This window comes from Colletotrichum karsti (genome assembly GCF_011947395.1).
Source record: "Colletotrichum karsti strain CkLH20 chromosome Unknown Scaffold7, whole genome shotgun sequence".
Taxonomy (NCBI): Eukaryota; Fungi; Ascomycota; class Sordariomycetes; order Glomerellales; family Glomerellaceae; genus Colletotrichum; species Colletotrichum karsti.
The window spans coordinates 1,109,307-1,132,801 of NW_024065907.1; the positions used below are offsets into that span (position 1 = coordinate 1,109,307).

Genomic DNA, 23,495 nt, shown 5'->3' on the forward strand with positions numbered 1-23,495 from the left:
TGCAGCACGATGCCGTAAGTTAAAGACCCATGATAACAGGGCAATTACAAATGAATAGACTCGTGGTCCGAAAAGATCGCTAGGAGTGAACTGTCCATCCCAGCTTTTGATCGTTAAGTCCCCCAATAAGTATATATCCTAATTTCCGTTTTAATATTGTATTTAAGTTGAACTTTCCTCTCGGGAACCTCATAACGTTTGTACACGAAGTTATTTGATAATCACAGCATATACAGAAAAAGGTTCTAACATCCGTCAATATTGAAAACTGTGCACAATGTCAAAGGCATGTGCTGGTTTCTGAATCTTTCATGAAATCTACCGTACCGGGTTACGTCTACTCGCTCTTGGCTAGAAGTACTCTGACCCCTTTGAAGCCCGTCTTCCCTGTGCCCAGTTGTTGGCGCTCTATTGACTCCGATATTGTTTGTGCAAAGACGTAGACAGGATGGCACTGATCCCAAGCAAGCTGTTCGAAGTTGAAGACCTCGCGGTAGGTCTCTCCGATACCAGATATGATATCTGGTCTGCGCATCATATTGTCTTTCACTCTCTTCCAGTGTAATTTGAGGAACAGATCACCCCGTCGCTGGAGGTCAGACCTGCTACTACCCATTTTCAGGTCCTCTGAGTGATGGACTAAGTAAAGGACATCCAGCCCCTTGTGTATGCAAGAGGCAAAAAAGTCAATGTCGGCCAGTGATAATGGCGTCATCAACTCATTAGTTTCAATAGCGATGCGTTGAGCTTTCCACACGGTGAGTGCCATCTCTTTACTCCAGTATGTTCCGAGTGCCTCTGAGATGCCGCTGAGATCGAGCTTTTGTTGAAGTGGACTTTTCCGTCCCATACTTGGTGTCGTGAAGCGAAGTAGGAGTACATCGTTGTCGTTATCGTATCGAAAAACACTTCTGCGGCCTGGAAAGTAGACGATGTTGACATTATCGGCTTTGACGGACGCTAGCGAGGCCGCTTCTCTGCAAGCCATGCGTTGAACTCTGCGTTGCCTGTACATGCTGGGATCTTTTCTCAGCCGGGCTTCTTGTTCAAGCGTGTGCTCAATAAATTGGGCATCATGTTGGCCGTCGTCGATATAGTCAAGGAAGGCGACGTATTCGTGGTTGAGCCATCGCCGGTGGTGGTATTGATTGTCGGTGCTGTTCGCTCCTTTGAAGGCAAGCTGGCTGCGGCCATTTCCGTTCTGAGATGGAAAGCATACGTCAACGACATGCATCGAAGGACCAGCCGTTGCCTCTTCCCAGATAGCGAGGCGGAGCTCGGTGGGCAGGTTCGAGAACTGAGGAAAGCAAGAGGGAGGCGCCATTAGAACAGATGAAAGCCTAATCAGAGTAGTTCGGATGAGAGTTGCGGGAAGCAGCAGTTGCGATCGTTGGAAAGTTTGCTGAAAATTTGTGATCCGATCTGATCAGGTGTCAACCAGTTCCACTGTTTCGGATCTGACTCGCGTGTTCAGCATAAGCATTGCCTGCTGCCCAGCTACTGAATATATTGAACGGCAGAACCTTGCTCTGCCTACTGAGACTTACTCGCGTCCTTCGACTCCGCCAGGATCGTTGAATTAAATCATGACCCCGTATGTTGATCGCCTAGCCGAAGCCACCAAAGCACTGGTGCTGGTGGCTGACGACCTCCGGTGTCTCGGCGGCCTGCAGGACCCACTTTCGCCCGAAATACCGGTACCAAGCCCGGAAAGCCCGGACTATCGGCATGGAGCCCTAACTTTGGACTGCATGTAGGCGATGCGCTCTTTTTATTTCCATCTACACGCATTCTCATTGGTTCAGAAATTGAGGCTTTATGGACCAGCGTCTTCATGGAGGCGCAGTAAGAAACCTAGGTTTCCCGTTCTGACTGGAAGATCGGGATTCAGCCACGTGTAGTTCGATGTTTGTTGTTCGGTGCTTTATAAGCTTTTGGGAGAGACCTCACCAGAACCCGAATGTGTTTTGAGTGACCCTGGGATGTACAGTAGTCGAAGATGCAGCATGCTGAAAAGTATTCCCTCGTACTCGTCCGGTTGTCGCTGTGCTTGATTGAACGGGCTATAAATATGTATAGGGCCATGAGTGCGTTTGAAAGTCCAGTCTAGAGAGATTTATTTTTATCTAATTAATATGCTTTCATTTTGATCCAACTTGTTTACGTTTTATTAGGCACATCATACAGAAAGTGCACTTGTAGTACTTAGTTACGCTGCTCCTGGGTGCCGGGTTATCTCATCAAGGGGCACTTTCTGGGAGGAGGAAGACAGTGTTGACTCAAGATGTATGATAAAAAAGATGGTCTTGAAGTTAAAATATCTCAAATATTGACGTTGTTCATCACTTGCATGCGATGATTTTGAGATCTCAGAGCCGTCTGAGGCGTCGTAACCCACATGTATGATGCCCGACCCAGTCCCGACTTCTGCAAGACGAATATGACGCCTTGAGTCTTATGATTCTGCCAGTCTCAGAAATTGCAGCAGTGAAACTTTCCATCACCCTGTGTATGGCAGTCTTTGCTGAAGCATAAACCCTTGCAGTTGGAATATGTGTCGAAACCCTGGGATTGGCACTGCTTTGGTGACTGGGGCAAGGCGTTTACCACAGTCGCAGCGATAAGAAAGAGAAATGAGTTGAAGAACTTCATGGCTGAGTCTTGTTGAAATGAAACATGTCAGACAGTGTTCAGAGGTGAGTTCAGGTGCACTCACTGTGTTAAAGTCTGGGAATGAATCCAAGAGGTATGGCCGGAAAGTTGAAGCGTTTGGTTTTGAATGATGATGAGATTCCGAATGCTTCATGAATGGAAAGAAAGCCTTTTTATATCCTATCGTGTACGTCTGGCCTGCTAGAGCCCGTTGAACTTAGACGAAATACACGAGTAATCTCTTACTTTTTCCTTCACTCAAAATCCCACCGGTGAGCTGTTTTACAGTAAGTCTCGAACAAACAGAGTTTTTCGTGTGATTCTAGATTCTAGACAACATAACTGAGGCAGAGTACGAACACGCGGCGCATCATGCAGCCTGCCTTTTCCGTCATCAACTAGAGTTTCCATCACTCGGCGGTTCAGGGCGGGGCAGTGTATCCAAGTCGGGACAATTAAAGCCAAGCAACGCGGTCATTTTCTCTTTGAGTCGAAGTCGGAGTAGGTTTGGCGCAGGTCAGCTACTCTTATCTTACCCTTGTTGTTATACGGCTTCCACAACCGTCTCTGAGGCGCCAGCCAGCCAACCAGGACTCAAATCCGGCTGGCTGGTAAACCTAAAGCGTTGATCTCCATGCGACAAGTGATCGACTTATAGTTAGGAACGCGTAATCAGATGGTTCGAAGAGCGCGCTAGAGGCCTTCGGCTCTTAAGGTTTCTTCCAGACGTTGCGCAGAACTAGTCATGTCAGCTTGGATATCCATGTTCGTGAGTCGTCAAGTTGGAGAACCGTTATCCGCGGACGATTCCTCACGCCCTAGGTGAAGCTACTAATAATTACTAAAATATGCGCTTCGTACCATGCTGGCAAGGTAAGGCTAGTTGCGTGCTTTTTGTAGCTTCCACTGATTTGGAAAAATGGAAGTTGTTCCTAGCCAGTGGGAGCTTTTAGTGATTAAAGTTTACAAACGTCAACTTGGACAGTCCGATTCGTGGATTCTTCGCACTTCCGCAAGGGGAACTTCGTCAGTTTAAACCAGCCGAGGAATTACTGGTCAATCTGTAAAAGCAATTTGCTCTGCGAGTTGGAACGAGAAAAGAAACTGTCTTTTGAGAGAGAGAAAGACCAGCACCAGCTCCGCGGACTACACGACATGTGTGATTGGGGTTGGAGTAGATAGTAGGGGCATCATGCACTCTCAATAAGCACATGAATTCAGATCGATCGTCATCCTCTTCTACGGACCCTTCCTCAATTATTCATAACAAACATTGATATTCTCAGTATAGACGTTTACACGCATCCAGACCATGATTACTGCCTTCAACCTGAATCGTAATAGAGTGCTCAAGAGAAACATTATTTCCTGTAAGACTGTCCCTTGGCCTAACGAGACCATCGCTACCTTAGTATCGCTCGTCAACTGCAATCTAGGGCTGTCCTCCTTGGCATCACTACCCTACGTACTCGCATTGCAGCATCCATTCGCACCATCCGCGGATTCCATCGCCGACACGCCGTTCGTGACCAGCACGCTACGGTTGACTGCCTGAGTACTCTGCGGGACATCAAGTGCCGGGTTCGCCGTGAAGAAATCCGCAGGCTTTAACGAGATAGTCGAGACCTCGACCGGCATGACTGGGAAATCCTCCACCCTGGGATTATGTGTCATACCGAACGTATGCCAAACAACGACATCCGCACCTCTGACATCCTCGTCTCTGGCAGCGTAGTCTGCGAGCCCGTCCGTCTCCGCCAGCGACTGGTTTGTCCACTTGCCACCCGCCCACAAGTCGCCGTCTCGGTACCGCGTTACCCAGAGGTGGTGCTCCGCGAAGCGGGCGCGACGGCGCACGACGGAGTCCTTTCCTGCGAGCAGGAGCTGGCAGGGCTGCGGCACGAGCTTAAACCCGACGGGGTTGCCGGAGATGGGATTCCGGACATCTTCGTTTACGATTTTGAAGACGCGGTTGGTGAAGGGAGAGGCGTCGGCGTGGCCTGACTTCAGGAAAGGGGTTTTGACTACCTTCCAGGCGTTGGCGTGAGGGTTCTCTTCCTCGGACTGCGGTACGGCTATGGATTCTTCCTGGAAGACGGAGTTGGCCTGTCCATCTAGCATGGGGTCGATACGTAGGGAGAAGAGATGCTGGTGGTTGGCAGCCAGGACGCCCGGGGATACCACGTTGCCCCAGGGTGAGGTCTTACCCGGGTCGATGAGTGAGGTCGACAGGATGCCGGTTGCGCGGGTCTCAAGCTCGATATTTCCATTTTGCCAGAACAGCCACGCGAAGACGTACTCGTAGTTCCCCACGGTAAGGATAGACTGGACGACTAAGTTGCGTGCTCTGGTGATGGCGACGCCCTGCGTGCGGTGGTTTGTGTGCTTCCAACCAATACCGCCATCTTGTTCGTGCAGGCAGATGACATTTCCTGTTGCCACAGGCTCGCCCTTGTCATTATTGAGCCAACCGTTGAAATACTTAATCGTACCAAGACAGTCGCAGCCAAGAGCCAAGTTATTGGCGGTACTACCCGCCCCAGCGTCGCCGAGATCAAAAGCCTGCTTGCGGTGGAAGGGACTTCGGGGATCTGAGGTCGTTAGCTTCAGGTCTAGAAATCCATTGAAGAGGAATACACACCTCCGTATGGCACGGTCATCTCGCTCACGCTCAGTCTGTAGAACATCGGGCGCCCGTCATAGCGGATATCGTGGAGCGTCATGCCTTCCCGGTAGTTGAAGCCAACCCTGAACCGCCACTTTTGCCACGATACACAGTTCTCGTCCGACACCGTGAAGCTTGGGCCTTCGGGTTGATTAACGAGCAAGGGTTTGAGGTCTTCTCGTGGTTTGGAGCTTTGAAGCCCGGGATAATACTCGTTCTCGACGCAGTGAGCCATCGGCGAATCGGCGGGTGCAGTGTTGTATGCCAGACCGTCTTCTTCGCCGCCGGTCGCCAGAGGCTCCAGGCGGACGATTCTGTCCTCAAAGATATCCAGTACGGGAGAAAATGGAAGAGGGAAGGAATACTGGTTGCTGTCCTCGTGTCCATGAGGAGCTCTGGCGTACAGCAGCCCCTGGATGAACTTGTGGGTGTCAGGGTCCGAGTCACGATCCGAGCCGTACGGCCAAGAATCGCACTGCACAACGCAACCCTCGGGAAGATTCAGCTTTTTGATGGCTTCTAAAACCTGAGGATCGTTGAGAATCTCTCTTCCCGAATTGCGCATCTCATCGCTGTGGCAGGTTAGCATGCCGTGTTCGGGAGGGGGAACATAGATGAAGCCACGCCTACCGATCAAGGGACGAGTGTTGTCCATGTGTTGCAATGCTGCGCTTCAACTCGGTAGAGCTATCTAAACTTATGGTACTCTCGCATAGCGTCCTCTCGTTGGAGGCAGTCCATACAATGTCGACGCATCGAGGGACGAACGGCCGCTGCTCGGGAGGAACGCCTTGCGCCTCGGCCTCAAGATATGGGAATAGGAGTGCTTTTGGTGGCTCCCGGATGCTGACATTCTTGTATCGGAAAGAGAATTCTTCGCCATGTTTCTTGGTCAGAATTGATCTCAAAACTCCCGATGCTTGGGTGATTTCCGCTGCCGTAATGGGGCGCAGAGGGTGCGTTCTGACGCTCTTGAGGAGGGCCATGGTGTATGGAGGGTGAGTGGACAAAATTGAGATGATGATCTAGGCTTAGATTCAAAACCAGAAGTGAGGAGATTGAACTTGAAATCTGGGCTTTCTATACGAGACTGTTCTCTTCGTAACTAAGAGGGCGGCGTGTTCGGCGTGTACGACCCACCAGAGATAAGACCGGAGACTGTTTGGGCGTCTCGAAGATAGAGTCGGCTATTCGCCGAGCGGCCATTTCTGATTGTGAGATACCAAGTTTCTGTTACCCCGGATAGGCAGAGCCGAGATTTCAGATGGTTCTATTTCCTCAGCCTTCACTACTGATTCAATCAATTTTGGCCATGAAAAAGTTTGCCAAGTTCTCAGAGCCCAATTCCAGTCATATTCTACACTAATGATTGAACCATCTCTCCTTAATGCAGAGCCGACGTTCTAGCAAAATTATCAGAAACATAGTGGTATTGAATGGTTTATTGTACTACAGTTAAAACTGTTCTATCATGCGTACGGCTTCAAACTGGCGATGCAGTCTTCCACTGCAGATTCAAGAGAAGTCCACACCAGCCCTAGCACCTTCTCGGCCTTCCCAGCATCGATAGAGTAATACCCATTAGATGGCGCGAAAACCTCTTCCGTCATTCGAACCCCCCTATGAATGTCCCCGACAACGGCCCAGGTGAATTTGCCTCCACAGACCAAGAAGCGCTCGCTCACATCCGCCCGCACCTTGTCAAGATTCAATGCCAGTACATGAGCCTTCGCAGCATCTCGTACGTCCACAAACACAGGCATCCGGGTTGGCGGTACCTCGGGCGCAGACAATGCGTTCAAGAGCTGGGCTGAAGACTCGTTGGGGTTGGCGGAGGTGATTCCAGAGGCTGGATGAACAGGTCCCAGTATCATTGGGGGGCAGATGGCTATTAATGAGAGATCACGACCTTTCGCGTTCTGTATCTCGGTGAAGTCCAATGCGAGCCGCTCGGCGAACGTCTTGCTTGCCTGGTACCCGAAGAGTTGGTTCTCAAGGGCTTGCGTGGGCGTCACTGGGTTCCAGTCGGCTTCTGAGAATTGTATCTTCATGAGTGAACGGCCGGTGAAATAAACCAAATTGGAAAAGCTTACCGGTATATGTGTAGCCCGGGCGGGGGTTCTTGAACGGGTCGATGACCGCAGCGAAGGACGAGGTCAGCACGATCCGTTTAACTGACGGAGCGCGGTCGATGGCTTTCATAATCTCCGCTGTCCCTTTGATCGCGGGATCGAGGAGATCTCTCTGAATATCGGTCACGTTGAACGTGAAAGGGGACGCGCAATGGACGACGAAGTCCACATTCTGCAACGCATTGCCGTAGGCATCGGGTGCGGTGATGTCCGGCACGGTCACCGCCTCCAGAAGAGCGCCGGGAAACTTTTCAGTAAATAGCTGTCCCTTTCGAGAGGATCTGAACGATGCTCTGACGGAAAAGCCAGCATCGAGGAGTTGAGATGCGATGTGGGAGCCGAGAAACCCAGATGCTCCTGTGAGCTTTGTAGAAGATGCTTGTTAGCACAAGCCATGTCACTCAGGGGCTTCAGGCGGGAAGAAACATACAAAAACTCTACCCTGGGACATTATAAATGCAGAAATTTCCCACAAGTCTAAGTTACTGATGACAACAGCCTCATATCACCAAGGGCTATACAAGGAGACGCTTAAGGGTTTTATGCATCCCGAGCCGGCCAGGAAATTCCAGCGAGTACAGCGTCACCAGGGAATCGACTTACATGCTGTCCGCCAAGGCACCCTAGACGCCCTAACACTAGCAATTCGCCGGCCGCGGCGCGATACAACGCAGCGACCCTTTTTCTTCTCTTATTTCTCTCTTTTGTTCAAGATTTCGCCCGACCTAGTGACAAACCCTGCTTCATTTGATACTGTGAAGCCTATTCTTCATTGGCATTCTAGACGCCCTACACGCCGCGCCGCATCCCTAAAAGCCCGTGGATGAACTTGGGCGAGATAAGAGATTGTTGTGTGGCCTCTTATTGGTGGCTTTAGCTGGAGCCACGGATATTTGTGTATCTTGTTGGTTTAGGGAGACCGAAGTTCGGAGGGGAGATGGAGATCCCGAGGAGTCTGGATTGTTCCTCAACTGAACATCGTTAACTGAACATCGTTTGATGGTTCCAGAGTATGGTATGATATCTATGTCACGACAAGTTCGCAGTCAGTTATTTCAAACTCTCAATTGACCCAGAATGACGGAAGATTTGGGGACGCTGTCTGACGGCACCCCACGTCAAAGAAGATATGCTCCACGCTCAAAAGGCGGATGCATCACCTGCCGTCGAAGGAGAAAGCGCTGTTCCGGATCCCGTCCCGAGTGTGACGCTTGCCGGCGACTTCAACTCGACTGTAAATGGGATGGTCGACGCCGGCCAGTTGGCACCGACGATGGTTCCAGGTCTGGGACTGGTGGCAGCAGTGCGACATCCGTCTCCTCAAACCGACGACACCGCGATGGCGGAGAAAGCAACTCACTTACACGACAGCACCGAAGCATCGCTTCTCAGTCTGCTGCGACAATCCCCAGCCCTTTGCCAAGTCTGACGCCCGATGATGCCGACCAGCGCATTCTTATGTCCTATTACATACACTCCTTCGTGCCAAACATATCAGTCGCGAAGTCTTCCTCCAGTTTCTTCACATCTCTCTATGTACCCATGGCATTCCACTGCGATGCCGTACGGAACGCCATTCTGGCGTGCGCGTCTGCCCACCTTTCCAAGGCGACGGCTGACGTCTCCCGCTCATCCCGACTCCTGAATCTCTCCGTGTGCTACCAGAGGCAGTGCCATCAGTTCTTGCAGCACCGGATATCTCTTTTGGGAAATCTTCAGCAGGATCACCTGGAATCTTTGACTGTCATCCTGCTATTTATCGGCCTGGAAGTACAGAATGGCGCTCACACCAAGAAGTGGATGGACCAGCTGGAGTGTGTTCGGAATATCATCCGCCAGCAAGGCGGCAAGACGGCCTTTGCGCGGAGCTCTTGGGAGGCTGAGTGCATTTATAACCACTTCCTCTATCACGATGTAATGAGCCTCATCATGGATGGTGTTGCTGGGAGGCGATATCGGGACGAAGAGGCCGAGGATGGCACTTCAGCAGCGGGCACGCCACCGTCGGAAGGATCATCTTGTATGGCGGTTTCATCGCCACCACCTCCGAGACTCAGAGATTCCGAAATGCCTTGGGCAAAGTACATCTTAGGTCCAGAGGCTATGAATCAACCACAATCCACAAGGCCGCCGTCGAGATCAGGCAGGGCCTCTAGCTCGGTCCATCCGCTCCTTGGCCTATCGCGAGAACTCTTCTTCCTCATCCAGAAGATCCGTTTTGTCAAACCCATTGACGATCCGACTGAATCTTTCGACCCCTCCGCCAACATTTTCTTTTTGGACCTGGAGAGGAAGATCTCCACTCTGCAGTTCGATATTCCTCCCAACGCCAATGACGAAGGAGATAGACTCGACGCCGGTACCCGTCTCGATCTGCTCACCCTCGCCGAGGCATACCGCCTAGCCGCCCTCATTCTGCTATATCGCAGGTCGAAAGCCCACACGCACCGCCTTCCGGTACTGGCTCGTCAGGTCATCGTGCTAGTTGAACGGATACCGCCCGGCAACCCGGCTGAGGCGGGCCTGACGTATCCGCTGTTCCTGGCCGGTGCGGAAATTGTCTCGGACGATCTCATTCTACGTTGCGCCGCGAAGCTCATCACCATCAGGGAGCGTGTCAAGGTTCTCAACATTCAGGCGGTGGAGGAGGTGCTGGAGGCCGTGTGGAGGGAGCGTCTCAACGGAGGTGACAACTGGGACTGGGAACAGCTACTACGACGGTGGAAGTGGGTAATCAACTTGGGCTGAAGGCCTGATTGCGGATACGCGAAGAAGTTATGAATCAGAGGCATGAATTCTTGGGTCACATTGCGTACGGAAAAAGAACAGGACTACTCCCTCAAGGCCGCCTCGACAAGTCTTGCTGCTGCCAGAAGCTCTTCGTCCTGATGATGCTTGCCGACCAGCTGAACCGAAACAGGAACTCCGTCAAACAAGTCTCGGTCATCTACGTCCGCCAAGGCACGCGAGTTAGTCACTTTCCATTGTTTTCGGAGCTGGAGACTTACACGCATCCCACTCTCTAGCCTCAATCTCCGACCTCGGCTGGAAGTCTGCGTCGGGAATATCTTTCGTTCGATTCGCAACAACGCCACTTGGAAACGTCACGGCCGGCTGGTCCAGAACATTCCAAATGGACGTGTAGTTCCAGTACTTGGCCTGGCCCTGTAGAGCCCCGACCCCGGGGTAGGCAGGGCAGAGCAGCACGTCTACGCCCCGGGCCTTCATCAGCGCGTGGTACTCCCGCCTGTACTTCTCGCGCTCCAGGTTGAGATCCCAGTTGTCGGATATGGTCAGCGGCTTCGGCGCGGAGAATGAGAGTGCGTGCTCGGTTAGGGGGAGCAGTGGCTCTCCTGATGAGGCGAGCGCTTGGCGAATCCGTTCACCACCGTCGGGGAAGTATAGTTTTCTCTGCGCGTCGTTCAGCTCGGTGAATATTCACAGAATCAAAGATGAAGGTGGCGACTCACTACTATCTCCCATCCACGGGCATGATCCAGGGGAGAAAACGGGATCGCGTTGATACCGGCGGCCGCAAGCCGTTTCTCAGCCTCCAGTAGCGCTCTCCTGACGGGTGGATGAGGTCGGACAAGCCTGCGATGGTCTTCGTCAGCGGCATGCAAACTCGGAGAAGTGAGCAGTTAGCTGGAACGCACCCGTCGTCAGATAGGATTCCAACGGTCAACTCCCCTGGTGATAACTTCACCTCCTTCCAGCTCAACGGCAACAGGGACGTCTCCGTATCCCACGGCTCCTGGTCGAGGACTGCTTTCTCAAAGCGGATCAAGTCGCCCATATCCCGCGCCAAAGGACCGACACATCCGCGTATAGATTCCTGGCCACCCAATACCCCGACAAGACCCAACGACGGGTTCCGCAAGGCCGTGGGCTTGAAGCCATACGCGTTACAGAAGGACGCCGGAACACGGACTGACCCGCCGATGTCCGTTCCGACGCCGATGACCGAGCAGCCGGAGCCCACGGCCGCGCCCTCCCCGCCGGACGACCCACCCGGCGACAGTAGGGGGTTTAGGGGGTTCAGAGTCATTCCTGTGATGTTGTTGTCGCAGTCAAGATGCTAGAGTATGTCTCGTCATCAGCAGCTTGTTTCTTTCTGGTCAAGAGACGCGCACTTTCTCACCATGAGGGACTGAGGCTGATTGGTCCGAAGGTGAATGATAGCACCGGCATTCTTAAGAAGTTTGACGATGTGAGCGTCCTCAAGAGCGATGTTGGATATTTTTGAAACGAAGCTGGCGTGGCATATTCTCCCTCCAATTGCAACGTGTTCCTGTGACTGTGATTAGTGACCAGCACGGCATTCTTATGTTGTTTGAAGCATCTCTTGTACCTTGACGGATATTGGAATTCCATGTAGTGGCCCGATCAGGTTCCCCGTCTTTTGAAAGTGAAGGTCTAGAGCTCGGGCTTGCTCCAACGCCGACTCGGCGAGAAATTCTGTGGCGAAGTTGAGCTGCATGTTATCATAATCAGCTTAGAGTACATAGAGATAGCTTGCAACTCGAAGGCTGCAGGTAAGCGGCCGAAGCTTTACTTACCAATTGGTTACCAACAGTTGCTCGCTTCGAGAATGCCGTTGTCACCGCTTCAGCAGTCCAATCGCCGGACTTGTACTTTACCAGAAGCCTTTGGACATTTGATCGTGTCATGTCGAGTTCTTCGGCAGACAGGATACCACATTGGTCGAGGAACTGCACCACATTGCCGGCATCCTTGCCCTCCGGGAGCCTATGCAACACCCATTTCTTGGAAATGGAGTCGCGTAGTATCTGGCGGCTGACTTCGGCTACAGCCTCCCATGGTTTGGAGGATGGATGAGTGATTGAGCCCATTCTCGACTTGCGAATGGATGATTTTGCATAGAAATTATGGCGAAAGCGACGTACGCGGCAACAATTCATGCGATGCGAGGTTAACTGGAACTTATCTCACATGTCATGGAGGTGCGGCTTGCGTTGGAAGCCCGCTGTCTAAGTAGCAGACATTATGTGCACATGCTATCTTTGAAGACCCTTCACGCCGGCGTGTCGCGCGTCTAGACCTGATAGCGTTGACGCTTGTTCTATACGCCCAATTACTACATGTTTTGTATCTGATATCTCTTATCAATTAGCACAATCCTGTTCAAATCAGCATTAACACCAACCGAGATGGGTTGCCCGGGGCCCCAGCGAAGTGTATGTCTGACGCAAAACAGCCAAAGCCGTCCCGCCAAGCAAACTGGTATGCGATATCACCTCTAATACCAAGATAAGGGGCCATAAAAGCACACAGAGTTTCTTCGCTCTCCACCACTCCTTCAAGTAGCTCCGAATAGCCAGAACGGATTTCTTTGGCAGTCTTGACTGGGCATTATGGCCAACGACGCCGCACTTGAGGTCCCTATACCGGGGACCATCCAGCTCATCGACGCCGATGGTGCTGTTCGGTCAAAACATAGCAACACAGCGAACAGCAACGATATCATCCTTGTCCCGACGCCGTCTGACGACCCGGAAGACCCTCTCAACTGGAGCTATCGACGCAAGTTGCTGTCAACTTCATGCGTAGTCATGTACGTGATGGGTTCTTGTGGCACTCTACACCGAGCGATGTTGACATTTGCTGACTTTTGCCGCTTAATCAGCTACACTCTCATGATCGTCCTCCCCTCGACGACGGTGTACTCTGTCACAAAGCCCATCTCCGCCGCCACATCTCTATCGATCGACAACTTGATCACCGGGCTCGGCGTTATGGTGAGATTCTATGGTGTGGTACCCGACTTCAGCTGCTAACAATGGTATCGTAAAGTTCTTGTTTGCAGGCTGGGCCTGTATCCCCTGGTACGTGAGATTGCGGCTTCTCTGGGCTTTGGCTTACTTGATTATGCAGGCAAGCAGTTGCTCTGCAATACGGAAAGCGTCCCATCTACTTGGTTTCGATGGCGGGAATCATTGTGAGTCTACATGCCTCGTCCAATCCTCTCCCAAACTGAGAGTTGTTTCGGAATAGATAATTATGGCACTTGCCCCTCGCTGCACTACTCCGAGCCTCTATCTAGCGAACAAAATCCTCCATGGTATCTTCACGGCTCCTGTCGAGTCTCTCTGCGAGATCTCCATTACGGACGTGGTAAGTGTAGACTGGCATCGCCAAATCGCAAGAATTGATAGAGAGAAAGATACACTGACCCTAGCAGTGGTTCATCCACGAACGACCCAGATATCTCTCGCTTTACGGCTTCGCCTTGGCCTTTGCCGGTAAACTGGCTCCCACCCTAGCTGGGTTCATCAACTACGGGCAAGGGTGGGAATGGACTCTGGTACGTTGATCGCATAACCGAAATCCGGGTTAACTCAGCGCTTACAGTAGTTTACTAGTACTGGTCTTCCATATGGGCAGCCATCGCGTTCGTGTATTGCTTCTTCCTGATGGAAGAGACGAACTACGACAGAACCACCACGTCTACCGAGTCAGGCCTCACAGCAGGCGCACCCTCTTCCCACAGTGATGGTGAAGGGAAATGCCCAGAGAAATCCGACAAAGCATCGTGCCACCCTGACACCAAGACGCTCGCCTCGACGGACGTCGAAGCCGGCCAAGTCTGCATGGCGAAGAAGACGTACTTGCAAAAGCTGAGCATATGGCCCGAGTCCCGACCAAACCGCCTCCTCCCCGTCATGTGGGGTCCCATCCGATTCTTCAGCTACCCCGTCGTCGTCTACGCCGGCCTCATGTACGGCGCCAACGGTCTCGTGTGGTCGAGCATCATGAACTCTACGGCCGGGACGCTGTATCCGGAGAAGTACGGCTTCTCGACCGCGGAGATCGCCCTGGCTTATCTGGGCGGCACGGTCGGTGTCATTGTTGGGTAAGTTGTTTTTCTTACTCGTGGAAATGATGGAATTTTAACTCTGACCTTGTGTATAGTGCCATGTACTGCGGTAAACTCGGTGAGGTGCTCGTCGTGAGGCTCGCGCGCCGGAACAACGGCGTCTCGGAACCGGAGCATATTCTTTGGACCTTCATGGCGTCTCTCATCCTCGTGCCGTTCTCGCTTATTCTTTGGGGATTGGGAGGCACTTACAACATCCACTGGTTCGGTATGGTCTTTGCGCAGTTCACGCTGTCCATCTCGAACGCCATTGCGTGTCCCATGGCGCTCGCCTATGCGATCAGCGCTTATCCTGAGCTCAGTGGCGAGCTGGTGACTACTGCGGTCATTGTCCGCAACACTATGTCGTGTGCCATCAATTATGGGTGGGTTCTCAGCCAGAATGGTCGAGATAACGACATGTTGAAAATTGTTTGCTGACGTATTCCATAGAATTACCCCCTGGATCAAAGCACAGGGGTTCCGGGATACCTTCATCACGGCTGCGGCCATTGGCTTCGTTTGGAACTCGTCTATGTTCTTCATGATGTGGTATGGCAAGAGGTTCAGGCAATCCAGCGCCAGGAGATACTGGGCTGCAGTTCGGAGGGCGAAGGAACAGGGAATGAGCCATTAGAGAATTGATCACAGGCCATCGTGCAACTCCGAAGGCGCCTTGAGGATAGGAAAAGCCATTTGGCTGGGCTCGTGCTCTTGGTATTTACTAATATACTAGCCCGTCTATTATTCCAGCGCTCGCTTTAAACATTCCGTCCGATGTATCCCCCCTTCAGATGACATTCTTCAGCGGCTGGCCAGCCAGGAACCGTCTCAAGTTGTAAGCAGTAAGGGCCTCCGCACCCTGCGGGCGACCACCGGCCGCGTGCGGGGAAACAATAACGTTCGGTGCCTTCCACAGCCGGCTCGACTCGGGCAACGGCTCCGTAACAAACACATCCAGCGCCGCACCGCCGACCTCGCCCTTCTCGAGCGCGTCCACCAACGCATCCTCGTCGACCGAGGTGCCGCGGCCGACGTTGACGATCCACGCGTGCTTGGGCAGGAGCTTGAGGCGCTCGGCGTTGAGCGCGTTCTTGGTCGAGTCGGAGCCGGGGAGGATCATGACCAGCGCGTCCGTCTCGGGCAGCAGCTCGGCGAGCTTGTCCTCGCCGTACACCTCGACGCCGTCGCGCACGCCCGCGTGGCGCGCGATGCCCTTGACCTGGGAACCGAGGCCGCGGAGGTGGGGGGTCAGCGACTTGGCGATGTTGCCGAAGCCCCAGATGAGCACGCGGGCGTCGCGCAGGGTGGTGAAGGCGCCTGCCGGGCGGTCGGGCTGGGGGCCGCCGAGGTGTGCGGGCCACTTGTTCTGGAGCTGGTAGTCGCGCATCTCGTAGAAGCGTCGGGCGGCGTTGAGGAGGAGGCCGAGGGCGTGCTCGGCGACGGTGTGGTCGTGGAGGCCGGAGCCGGTGGTGACGGTGATCTTGGAGGCGTCGAAGCCGGCGTTGAGGACGTCATTGGGGCCGGCGGCGAGGGACTGGATCCACTTGAGGTTCTTGAGGCGGCCTGCTGCGTCCTTGAGGTTGTCGGCGGTGTTGGTCCAGGTGACGAGGATGTCGGCGTCGGTGTGCTCCTCGGCGATGGGCTTCTTGACGTCGTAGGGGACGAGCTCCACGGAGAAGCCCTCCAGGCTGCCGACGTCCAGCTTGAGGGATGTTGGGTATAGAAGCTTCATCTTGAAATCTGGTGACTGTCAGCGTCAGATACTGACCAATTTCAGCTGGGAAATCCGTGAGAAATCATACCTTGAGATTAGAAAACAGTGGTATCGTGAACGACGCAAACGAATGTGAAACCTCAAGAGAAAAACCCGTCTCGCGAGAAACTGGGCGAGGGGTGGTTTTCACCTCGGGCAAGGTGTCACCGATGACGGAGAGAATCCGCGATCCAATAAAAACAGCGTGCGGGACAGCTTTCAATAGGCGGGGAGTACCTTCGACTGTGGATGGACGGCGGGGGAACACTCCAACCTGGAGGTTCGACGAAGTGGGGGAGGGGGAGGGGGCGGGGAATATCGATGAGAGGAGGGGGAACTTCTCCGAATAGCCGTCGTCTTCTTGGTGTGTCGTCGGCGACTCCACGCGTTGCGTGCTTATTGCCTGTAATAACTAAGGTCTTTTGGTGCATAATGACTCGTCCAAACGAGGATATGGAGGCCAGCACTTCGGGGAATTTTGCTTTTTTCGAGCAGTAGCCGGCACAAACACCGAGAATGATCGGATTAGTTTCCGCCTCGGCTATCAAACCTACCAGACCTCTGGGTATTGAATCCCCAAGCGCCCGTCAATCGTTGTTTCCATGATGCATCGATTTCTCGGGGTTCGGCAACCTGGCAACTGGCTGAAGAACCTTTCGGGTATCGCCAATAGATGATTTGTTTTATCGCGATACGCTGCTGAAGTATGCTAGACCTCATGACCCTTCGTCTCAGGTCATCGGGTAAGCATTCATTGCCGTATTGCCCGAACTGTCCGCATCGGGAATGTGTATCCATAGACTTAGTGCCGACAGGTTTAGACTAAAGGAAGTTCGTGATGAACATAGTCTACAAGCAACGATTGGGGCCATGGTGATGCTGCACTGCACGAAAGAGCTTTGTTGCGAATCGTGTACAGTTGCAATGACTTAGAACCGCAAGGCTAATCGGCGATCAGAGAAGAGACCTCCAGAGAGTGAGCTTCCGTGTAATACTAGCTTTTCGGAGTTATCGTTAAATTATAGAATAAAACCGACAAGTAAAAGTGTGGTCTGGAATGGCATCGACGTTGCAACGTGCACGATATCCAACGAGTGGTTGCTTTTTTCCAAGGACAAGCATCGATGGCAGTGGCTAACAGACATTCGAGGCTAGATGCAACACTTCCATGATGTTCCCTTCCGCGTTATGTGCCCTGTTAAGTCGGACTTTTCTCAAGACCGAACATAACGGCCCTCATGGTGCCTACTTCATCTTCCCATTGCTATTGCGCCAGCGTACACTATGAGCGGACACACCGATGGCAATTGAGCATTTGTTTGAAGAAAGTCGATTGGCTGCATAACCGCTGGCTTGGCCGCAGGTCAGGTCAAATGGCTTGTATGACAGCCAACCAGGTGACTCGAAACGAAGTAGGACATACGACAACGGCGGGATTGAGTATGTTGGCGCCAACATGCATGTACTCGAGTGGAGATGTTTGATGTGCGCCGCCCAGCTGCAGGAGTGATGCGACAAGCTGATAATGGCCCCCCCTAGTTGAGGTGAGAGTCCCGTGCACTAGACTAAGCCTAATAAGGCAAAAGTCTAGCTAAAGGCGGTTAGGGTTAGTAGTTAGGGTGGGGTTAGGGTGGTTAGGGTGGGGTAGGGTTTGGGTTATTGGTTAGGATTAGGCGTTATGGGTACTGTTCGGGTTAATGGAGTATGTATTTTTCCGGATTTTGTATGAGGTGGCTGAGCGAACTTCTTTACGTGCTGGTCATTTTGGTTCTTCCACTTCTTGCCACCTCAATCATTGCCCTGAATGCTCCTCGCTACCTCGATTACTCCTTTCTACCTCTAATATTATACCCCTAGTTACTACACAAGCACTCGACCGAAAACACTGACCGTGAAGTGGTGTACAGCGGAAGTCCACGGCGAAAAGTCGAAACAAGCAGTCATTACCCATCGCTGATCATGGATCCCATCACAGCCGTCAGTTTGGCGTCGAATGTGATCTCCTTCATTGACTTCACGACGCAACTACTTCGAGGGGCCAAGAACATCCGGGCAGCTGGAGATTTCGAAGAAAATGCGTCGCTTGAAGCCGTCACGCGTCACATTGATATCTTCATTACAAAGCTCCTTGGGCCGGAATCGTCCAGTCTAGTCGGAAGCGACTTGCAGCTATCAGATCTAGCAGCCAAATGTAGGGCGTTGGCGATCGAGTTGTTGGCGTTGCTTTACAAGATCAAGGCGAAGGATCCGAACTCAAGAAGACAAGCTGTCTGGTCCGTCATGAAGAATATGAAGTATGAGGAGCAAAAGAAAAGTCTCGAGGCAAGACTTGCTTCGTGTCGCGATCAGTTCGAGATGCAGCTCAATTTCCTCGCCAGGTAAGACTTCTCTAACTGTCGCGACTGCGTCCCTCCAAGTTTCTAACTCATTCGACAGTCAGGAGAATAGGCTCAAGCTCCATGCCGTTCTGAGCTCCTCTCAGAGCTCTGCCCACCAAATACAGGAGATCTCGGCTTCACTCGATCGACTGCGCGACACCATGCAAGTCGCCGGTTTCAGCGACCAGGCGAAGATGCAGTTATCGCAGTTGCTGCGAGTCTCAGACGACATCGTTCACGCTGTGGCGCAAGAACGCATTTTGAGAGGCCTTGCATACGAAAGTGCCAGATCCCTCAACGAGCGTCACGACATGATACCCGAGGCTCATTTCAAAACCTTCGAATGGCTGGTTTCTAAGACAGCGGACAACAAGGACAAACAAGTGGACTTTTCCCCACCTCCCAGCGACTTCTCTGTGTCAGATGCCTCATCCTACGGCTCGGATTCACTCGTCTTCGAAGAAGAGGAGGACGAAGGAGATGATATTTTGGCGGAATTTTCGAAAGACTGGAAACAGTTCCACCATTCGAGCTTGAAAGCCGATGTCTTGAGATCGCCTTTCAAATGTTTCGATGACTCGGTGTCACAGATTGGTCAGGAGCTTCGTTCTGCTCGAAAGCTATTTATGAACTGGCTATCCTCTGGAGAGGGTATTTTTCACTTTTCGGCAAAGTTTGGCGCGGGCAAGTCGACTTTGATGAAATTTCTATGCGCTCACCCGGACGTTCAGTCTGAACTTGAAGCTTGGTCAAGGACATGTAAGTGCTCCTTCTCTCGCTCTTGAAGACACCTATGTGTTTTGAAATAGATCTCTAACTTCACTGCGGATAGGTAACCGCAGGCTTGTCATCGGAAGCTACTTTTTCTATAATCTTGGCACGACTTATCAGAAGTCCCTTGCGGGCATGTGTCGCACGCTAGTTTATGAGGTCCTGGAACTATGTCCGGACTTGACATCTTGGATACTTCCGGCTCAGTGGTCCCAAGCTTCATCCACACCTTGGCAGGTAGACCAAACAATCCGAATTTCGGATAGAGAGGCTCTTCAGGCTTTCGAACGCATCATTGAAGGCGCCGCCACGGACAAGACCCAAGCGCGGTTCTGTTTCTTCATTGATGGTTTAGACGAGCTTGAAAAGACCGCCGAGGTTTCTCACGGAGACCTGGTCAATCTACTCCACGACTGGCACCGGCGAAGTTCAGGACACGTCAAGTTTTGCGTCTCGAGCAGGGAACACAACGTGTTCATGAACGGGTTCTCCGCCTCACAACGAGTACGCCTGCACACCCTGACCAGACAGGACTTGGAACTCTTCGCCCGCGACAAGTTGAGAGGCATCCAGGATAACGCCACGATGAACCAAATAGTCGAGGCAATTCTTGATAAAGCCCAGGGGATCTTCTTCTGGGTGACCCTCGTCGTTAGGAACATGCAGACGCGTCTTGAAGACGGGTTCGGCCCCGACGAAATACTTGAACAGATTGACGTCCTCCCGTCTGAGGTCAATGACCTATTCGCCTATATACTCGACTCCCTAGACACCTGGGCGAAATCCAGAGCATACCGGACTCTTGCTATTCTGCTCGAAGCGACTCGCTGGGATATAGAGGTTCCTGCTTTAGGGTACATCTTCTTGGATGAATACGTGAAAAGTCCAACTCCCGACTTTGGCTTCACTCATCCAATTAAATTCAATTTCGAAGCAACTAAGAGTGCTGAGCGATGGACGAAAACCAGGTTGAATGGCATCTGCAAAGGACTCGTCGAGTGCCCCGCTGCCAGTTGGGAGGCTGGATCACAGTATGGGTCAATCTTACGGTTTGGACACCGCTCAGTGCAAGAGTTTCTTATGGACACAACACGAAGAAGCCAGATGCTTGCGTTCCTGGAAGGTTTCAACACTTCGGAAGCGTTATCCCACATCATCATTTTGTCCCGAAGAAACGCCGGTGACTTCGATGATTCTTCCTTCTGGCGTTCCGATGGCTTCCATGAGCTGTCAAACGTTCTCATCATGCGTCAAGAAAACAATCTGGATAAAGCCCCATGGGTGTTCCTCCACTGCCTTGAGGAATGGTTCCGCGAGGGTGAAGTCCATGTGTTTTCAAAGAGTTCTTCCTTGGCATCGTATTCACCAAACTATCTTCTTCGCAATGCTCAGGTCGTTGATCTTCCGAGAAAAAGAACCGCTGGGGTTGGCTCGCCCCTATTCGTCCTCACTCTACATGGATATGTGGAGTACCCTCTGTGGAAGCTGAGGAACGAGCCAGCAAAAAACCTCAGCAAAGGAAGAATTTCGCTCCTGATTGCTTGCATCTTCGAGTTTTACTACAACCACTCTCGAAACCTCGTGCTAGCAGGCTCCGTGTCCGCTGGGGAGCATGACGATGTGGGCGTATCCCTCATCAGAGCACTGCTAGAAAGGGACTTGATACGTCCTGATACAAAAGTCGATTGGGCTATTAGGTCGCTCATGTCTGAGAAGAACTCGTCACTAAATCTGAAAGCAACGTTGCCAAACTCTGATGGGACCATTAGGTCCCTCAGAGTCGAAGAGAACTGGTCTCTAAATCTGATACAACTCAGCTTCATCACTGCCAGTATTTTCGCCAACGGAGGTAGCGCGGAATGGATTGGTGCCATCATTGAAGAACTGCTTCAACGAGCGCCTAACCTTGGCTTCTCACTTTCGATTTGCAACTCAGATCCCTTGGATTTAGAGTTGAGGAGCGACGGAGAGGTGACGTTTCGAGCGCTCAGCGACAGCAAGATCTTGGACAATCCCATGGTCGACTGTGGGCCCAGACAAATAGCTCACAAGTGCAGCTTTAATAACAAGGTTCGCATCTTGGAATTGTTGGAAGCTCAAACCCTTGAGCAAAAGCCGGATATTCAGCTTGCTCCGGTATCCAAAACCACCAAGAAGAAATGGCTTCTGGCAACAAAAGAGATTCCATTATCAACTACAATCTGCAAGTCCTTTACCATAGACAAGTCATTCTGTTGCCAAGTCGTTCTTGTCACTGTTGTTCTTGTCGTCTTCTGCCATTTCCTTTCGTCAGAATCGTCATCGTTGTTGCGTGTGTTCTATAGGCTGGGTTGAAAGAACCATATAATGATGCTGTTACCTTGAGCAATATCATTATATAGGAGGGCTCTAAGAATTAAGATTATTTGTAGACGCAGAAGTCAAACCTGCGCAACTCCGGTTCTGCTTTTAGTTAAAGAACTATTTATATATAGTTATGTTTGTTGAAATATATATCAGTTGTATACTATAGTTCTCGTAATTCCTCGGAGTAAAGTCAAATCACGAGTGTGATCCAATGATATCTTTGGTGATTGGGAGGAGAGCTCTCATGATCTCGGATAATCTCGGGCAAAATGTCTGCTATACTTACGTATATGCTAATCAAGATGTAGGTAAGTGGCATTAGAATTAGGTAGTCATCTCGATGGGATGGGTAGACCCCTCAGCCTGGTCGCACATCAGCTTCGGTTACCGGGTACAATACCCTTCGTGCTTCGCAGCCTGCTTCATTGCATCCACTTCGAGATTGGAAATCTTACAGCTGTCAAACGAGATGTGTGTATATTCACCGCCTCTGACGCTTTAGAGCCTCACTTATGTGCATATTACCATGTGCAGAATTTGCCTGAAAGCAATCGGCCCTCTCCAGCTTGACCGACGACACCTTGGTTGATGATCGAAGAAGTATCTCGTTCTAAGCCGACAGATAAGCCGCATGGAGCGAAGATCGCGTTAACGACTGACTTGATATGGATAGTCCGGTGAAACTCCAGTCCGTGGAGTGGTCAGCACTCTGGCTCCAAGATCTACTTATCAGCAAATCACATTCCACCCAGTCATCTTGGCTTGTTCCACAACACCCTCCGAACAGTAACACAATCAGAAGTGTATTACACGCATGCGACATCATACACGGGCATCTCTGTCGAACTCTCATTGGCCACCAAGCTTCGGTGTGTTAACATGCAGGAATCTAGGCATTAGAATCACGACATCGATGTTCAAAGGAAGGACTTGCCATAAGAATTGTTCCGGCTTCGTTCCGCTTCGTTGAAAACCTGACTTCCAAGTCCACAATGCATCCCTTCCCCGCATCTTCTCTCACCGACGTGCATTATCACCAAGGTGAGGCTGCCCTCCTAAAATAATTGGTCTCTTTCTGCATTTTAGGCTGCCACATGCGTGGTAGCGATCTTCGGTCAAGAGGTGGGCGGGCCGCGGAGCGCACTGCATGCATCCCACATGAAATGCTGTGGAGAGCTGGGATCGTTGCCTACCAATGGCCATGCACCGTCATGTGCTTTTTTTCTAATGACTGGAGGCTCACGAGTAGTTGAGGATTGGGTGGACAGGTCCAGCGCGAGCGAGGTCATACGCCCGTGTCAACGGACTCGGTGCGCGGAAGCCTGAGACATTATATTATGGTGGATAGTTCTGGCATTTCTGGATCACCGATACAACTCGGAAAATTCCAGTCAAAGGAGCTTCTACGGGACTACAAGGCTGCAGCTAATTGAGGGGTAAGGTGCTGCGCCGCCATAATATCAGCTGAGACCAAGGAATTGACCCTTCATGCAAGTTGTGTCTGCAAGTGCAGTAGTAGTGGGCCACGAGGCCTGCATGGATGAACAGGCGTGATGTCCTGCAGGTGAGAGAGCCAAGTTCGGTAAGAAAAGTTGAGATGAACTCGATCGCAATTAACTACGGGTGCAACGCGGAACAAGACAGCTATGCTGGGCATAACATAGATCTACATGGTACCTCAACGTCAGCAACGGAATCAAGCCATAAAGAGTGAACGCACACAGAATGAGGGAGCAAGGCCGTCAATCAGCTTGCCGTTTGAGTGAGGCCCATATGCAGGGTGGCTGGTTCATGCCTGCGTAACCTGGGGTAAGGCTGGGAGGTAGATTCAACGGACCTGAAATGGAAGATAGTGCCGTGAAGTGGTCTCACTGCGAGCTTTCCCGTGCCTCGTGGACGCATGGGTCGGCCTCCGCAA

General features: G+C 51.8%; 8 protein-coding genes across 8 annotated transcripts; 3 read left to right on the plus strand and 5 right to left on the minus strand.

The window, feature by feature from the left end:
• Nucleotides 1-337: 337 nt before the first annotated feature.
• Nucleotides 338-1,381, minus strand: CkaCkLH20_03129 (uncharacterized protein; the record flags this gene model as incomplete). The annotated part of the gene is made up of 1 exon (XM_038885848.1): nt 338-1,381. The coding sequence occupies one exon, from the start codon at nt 1,379-1,381 to the stop codon at nt 338-340; it is 1,044 nt and encodes a 347-aa protein (XP_038749047.1).
• A 2,732-nt stretch (nt 1,382-4,113) lies between these two features.
• Nucleotides 4,114-6,303, minus strand: CkaCkLH20_03130 (uncharacterized protein; the record flags this gene model as incomplete). Its single annotated transcript, XM_038885849.1, has 3 exons — nt 4,114-5,243; nt 5,294-5,889; nt 5,948-6,303. 3 exons carry the CDS (start codon nt 6,301-6,303, stop codon nt 4,114-4,116), a joined length of 2,082 nt encoding a protein of 693 aa, XP_038749048.1.
• Nucleotides 6,304-6,786: 483 nt separating this feature from the next.
• CkaCkLH20_03131 (uncharacterized protein) lies at nt 6,787-7,681 on the minus strand (the record flags this gene model as incomplete). Its single annotated transcript, XM_038885850.1, has 2 exons — nt 6,787-7,349; nt 7,411-7,681. The coding sequence occupies 2 exons, from the start codon at nt 7,679-7,681 to the stop codon at nt 6,787-6,789; spliced, it is 834 nt and encodes a 277-aa protein (XP_038749049.1).
• An 897-nt stretch (nt 7,682-8,578) lies between these two features.
• On the plus strand, nt 8,579-10,197 carry CkaCkLH20_03132 (uncharacterized protein; the record flags this gene model as incomplete). Its single annotated transcript, XM_038885851.1, has 2 exons — nt 8,579-8,725; nt 8,821-10,197. 2 exons carry the CDS (start codon nt 8,579-8,581, stop codon nt 10,195-10,197), a joined length of 1,524 nt encoding a protein of 507 aa, XP_038749050.1.
• An 83-nt stretch (nt 10,198-10,280) lies between these two features.
• CkaCkLH20_03133 (amidase) lies at nt 10,281-12,302 on the minus strand (the record flags this gene model as incomplete). The annotated part of the gene is made up of 7 exons (XM_038885852.1): nt 10,281-10,396; nt 10,458-10,860; nt 10,920-11,043; nt 11,106-11,527; nt 11,591-11,740; nt 11,801-11,923; nt 12,009-12,302. The coding sequence occupies 7 exons, from the start codon at nt 12,300-12,302 to the stop codon at nt 10,281-10,283; spliced, it is 1,632 nt and encodes a 543-aa protein (XP_038749051.1).
• Nucleotides 12,303-12,824: 522 nt separating this feature from the next.
• On the plus strand, nt 12,825-14,963 carry CkaCkLH20_03134 (major facilitator superfamily transporter; the record flags this gene model as incomplete). Its single annotated transcript, XM_038885853.1, has 9 exons — nt 12,825-13,024; nt 13,097-13,208; nt 13,264-13,295; nt 13,345-13,408; nt 13,465-13,584; nt 13,652-13,774; nt 13,833-14,323; nt 14,383-14,712; nt 14,780-14,963. 9 exons carry the CDS (start codon nt 12,825-12,827, stop codon nt 14,961-14,963), a joined length of 1,656 nt encoding a protein of 551 aa, XP_038749052.1.
• A 153-nt stretch (nt 14,964-15,116) lies between these two features.
• CkaCkLH20_03135 (uncharacterized protein) lies at nt 15,117-16,061 on the minus strand (the record flags this gene model as incomplete). Its single annotated transcript, XM_038885854.1, has 1 exon — nt 15,117-16,061. One exon carries the CDS (start codon nt 16,059-16,061, stop codon nt 15,117-15,119), a length of 945 nt encoding a protein of 314 aa, XP_038749053.1.
• Nucleotides 16,062-18,041: 1,980 nt separating this feature from the next.
• Nucleotides 18,042-23,284, plus strand: CkaCkLH20_03136 (uncharacterized protein; the record flags this gene model as incomplete). The annotated part of the gene is made up of 4 exons (XM_038885855.1): nt 18,042-18,460; nt 18,519-19,219; nt 19,293-20,085; nt 23,242-23,284. 4 exons carry the CDS (start codon nt 18,042-18,044, stop codon nt 23,282-23,284), a joined length of 1,956 nt encoding a protein of 651 aa, XP_038749054.1.
• Between the last annotated feature and the right edge of the window lie 211 nt (nt 23,285-23,495).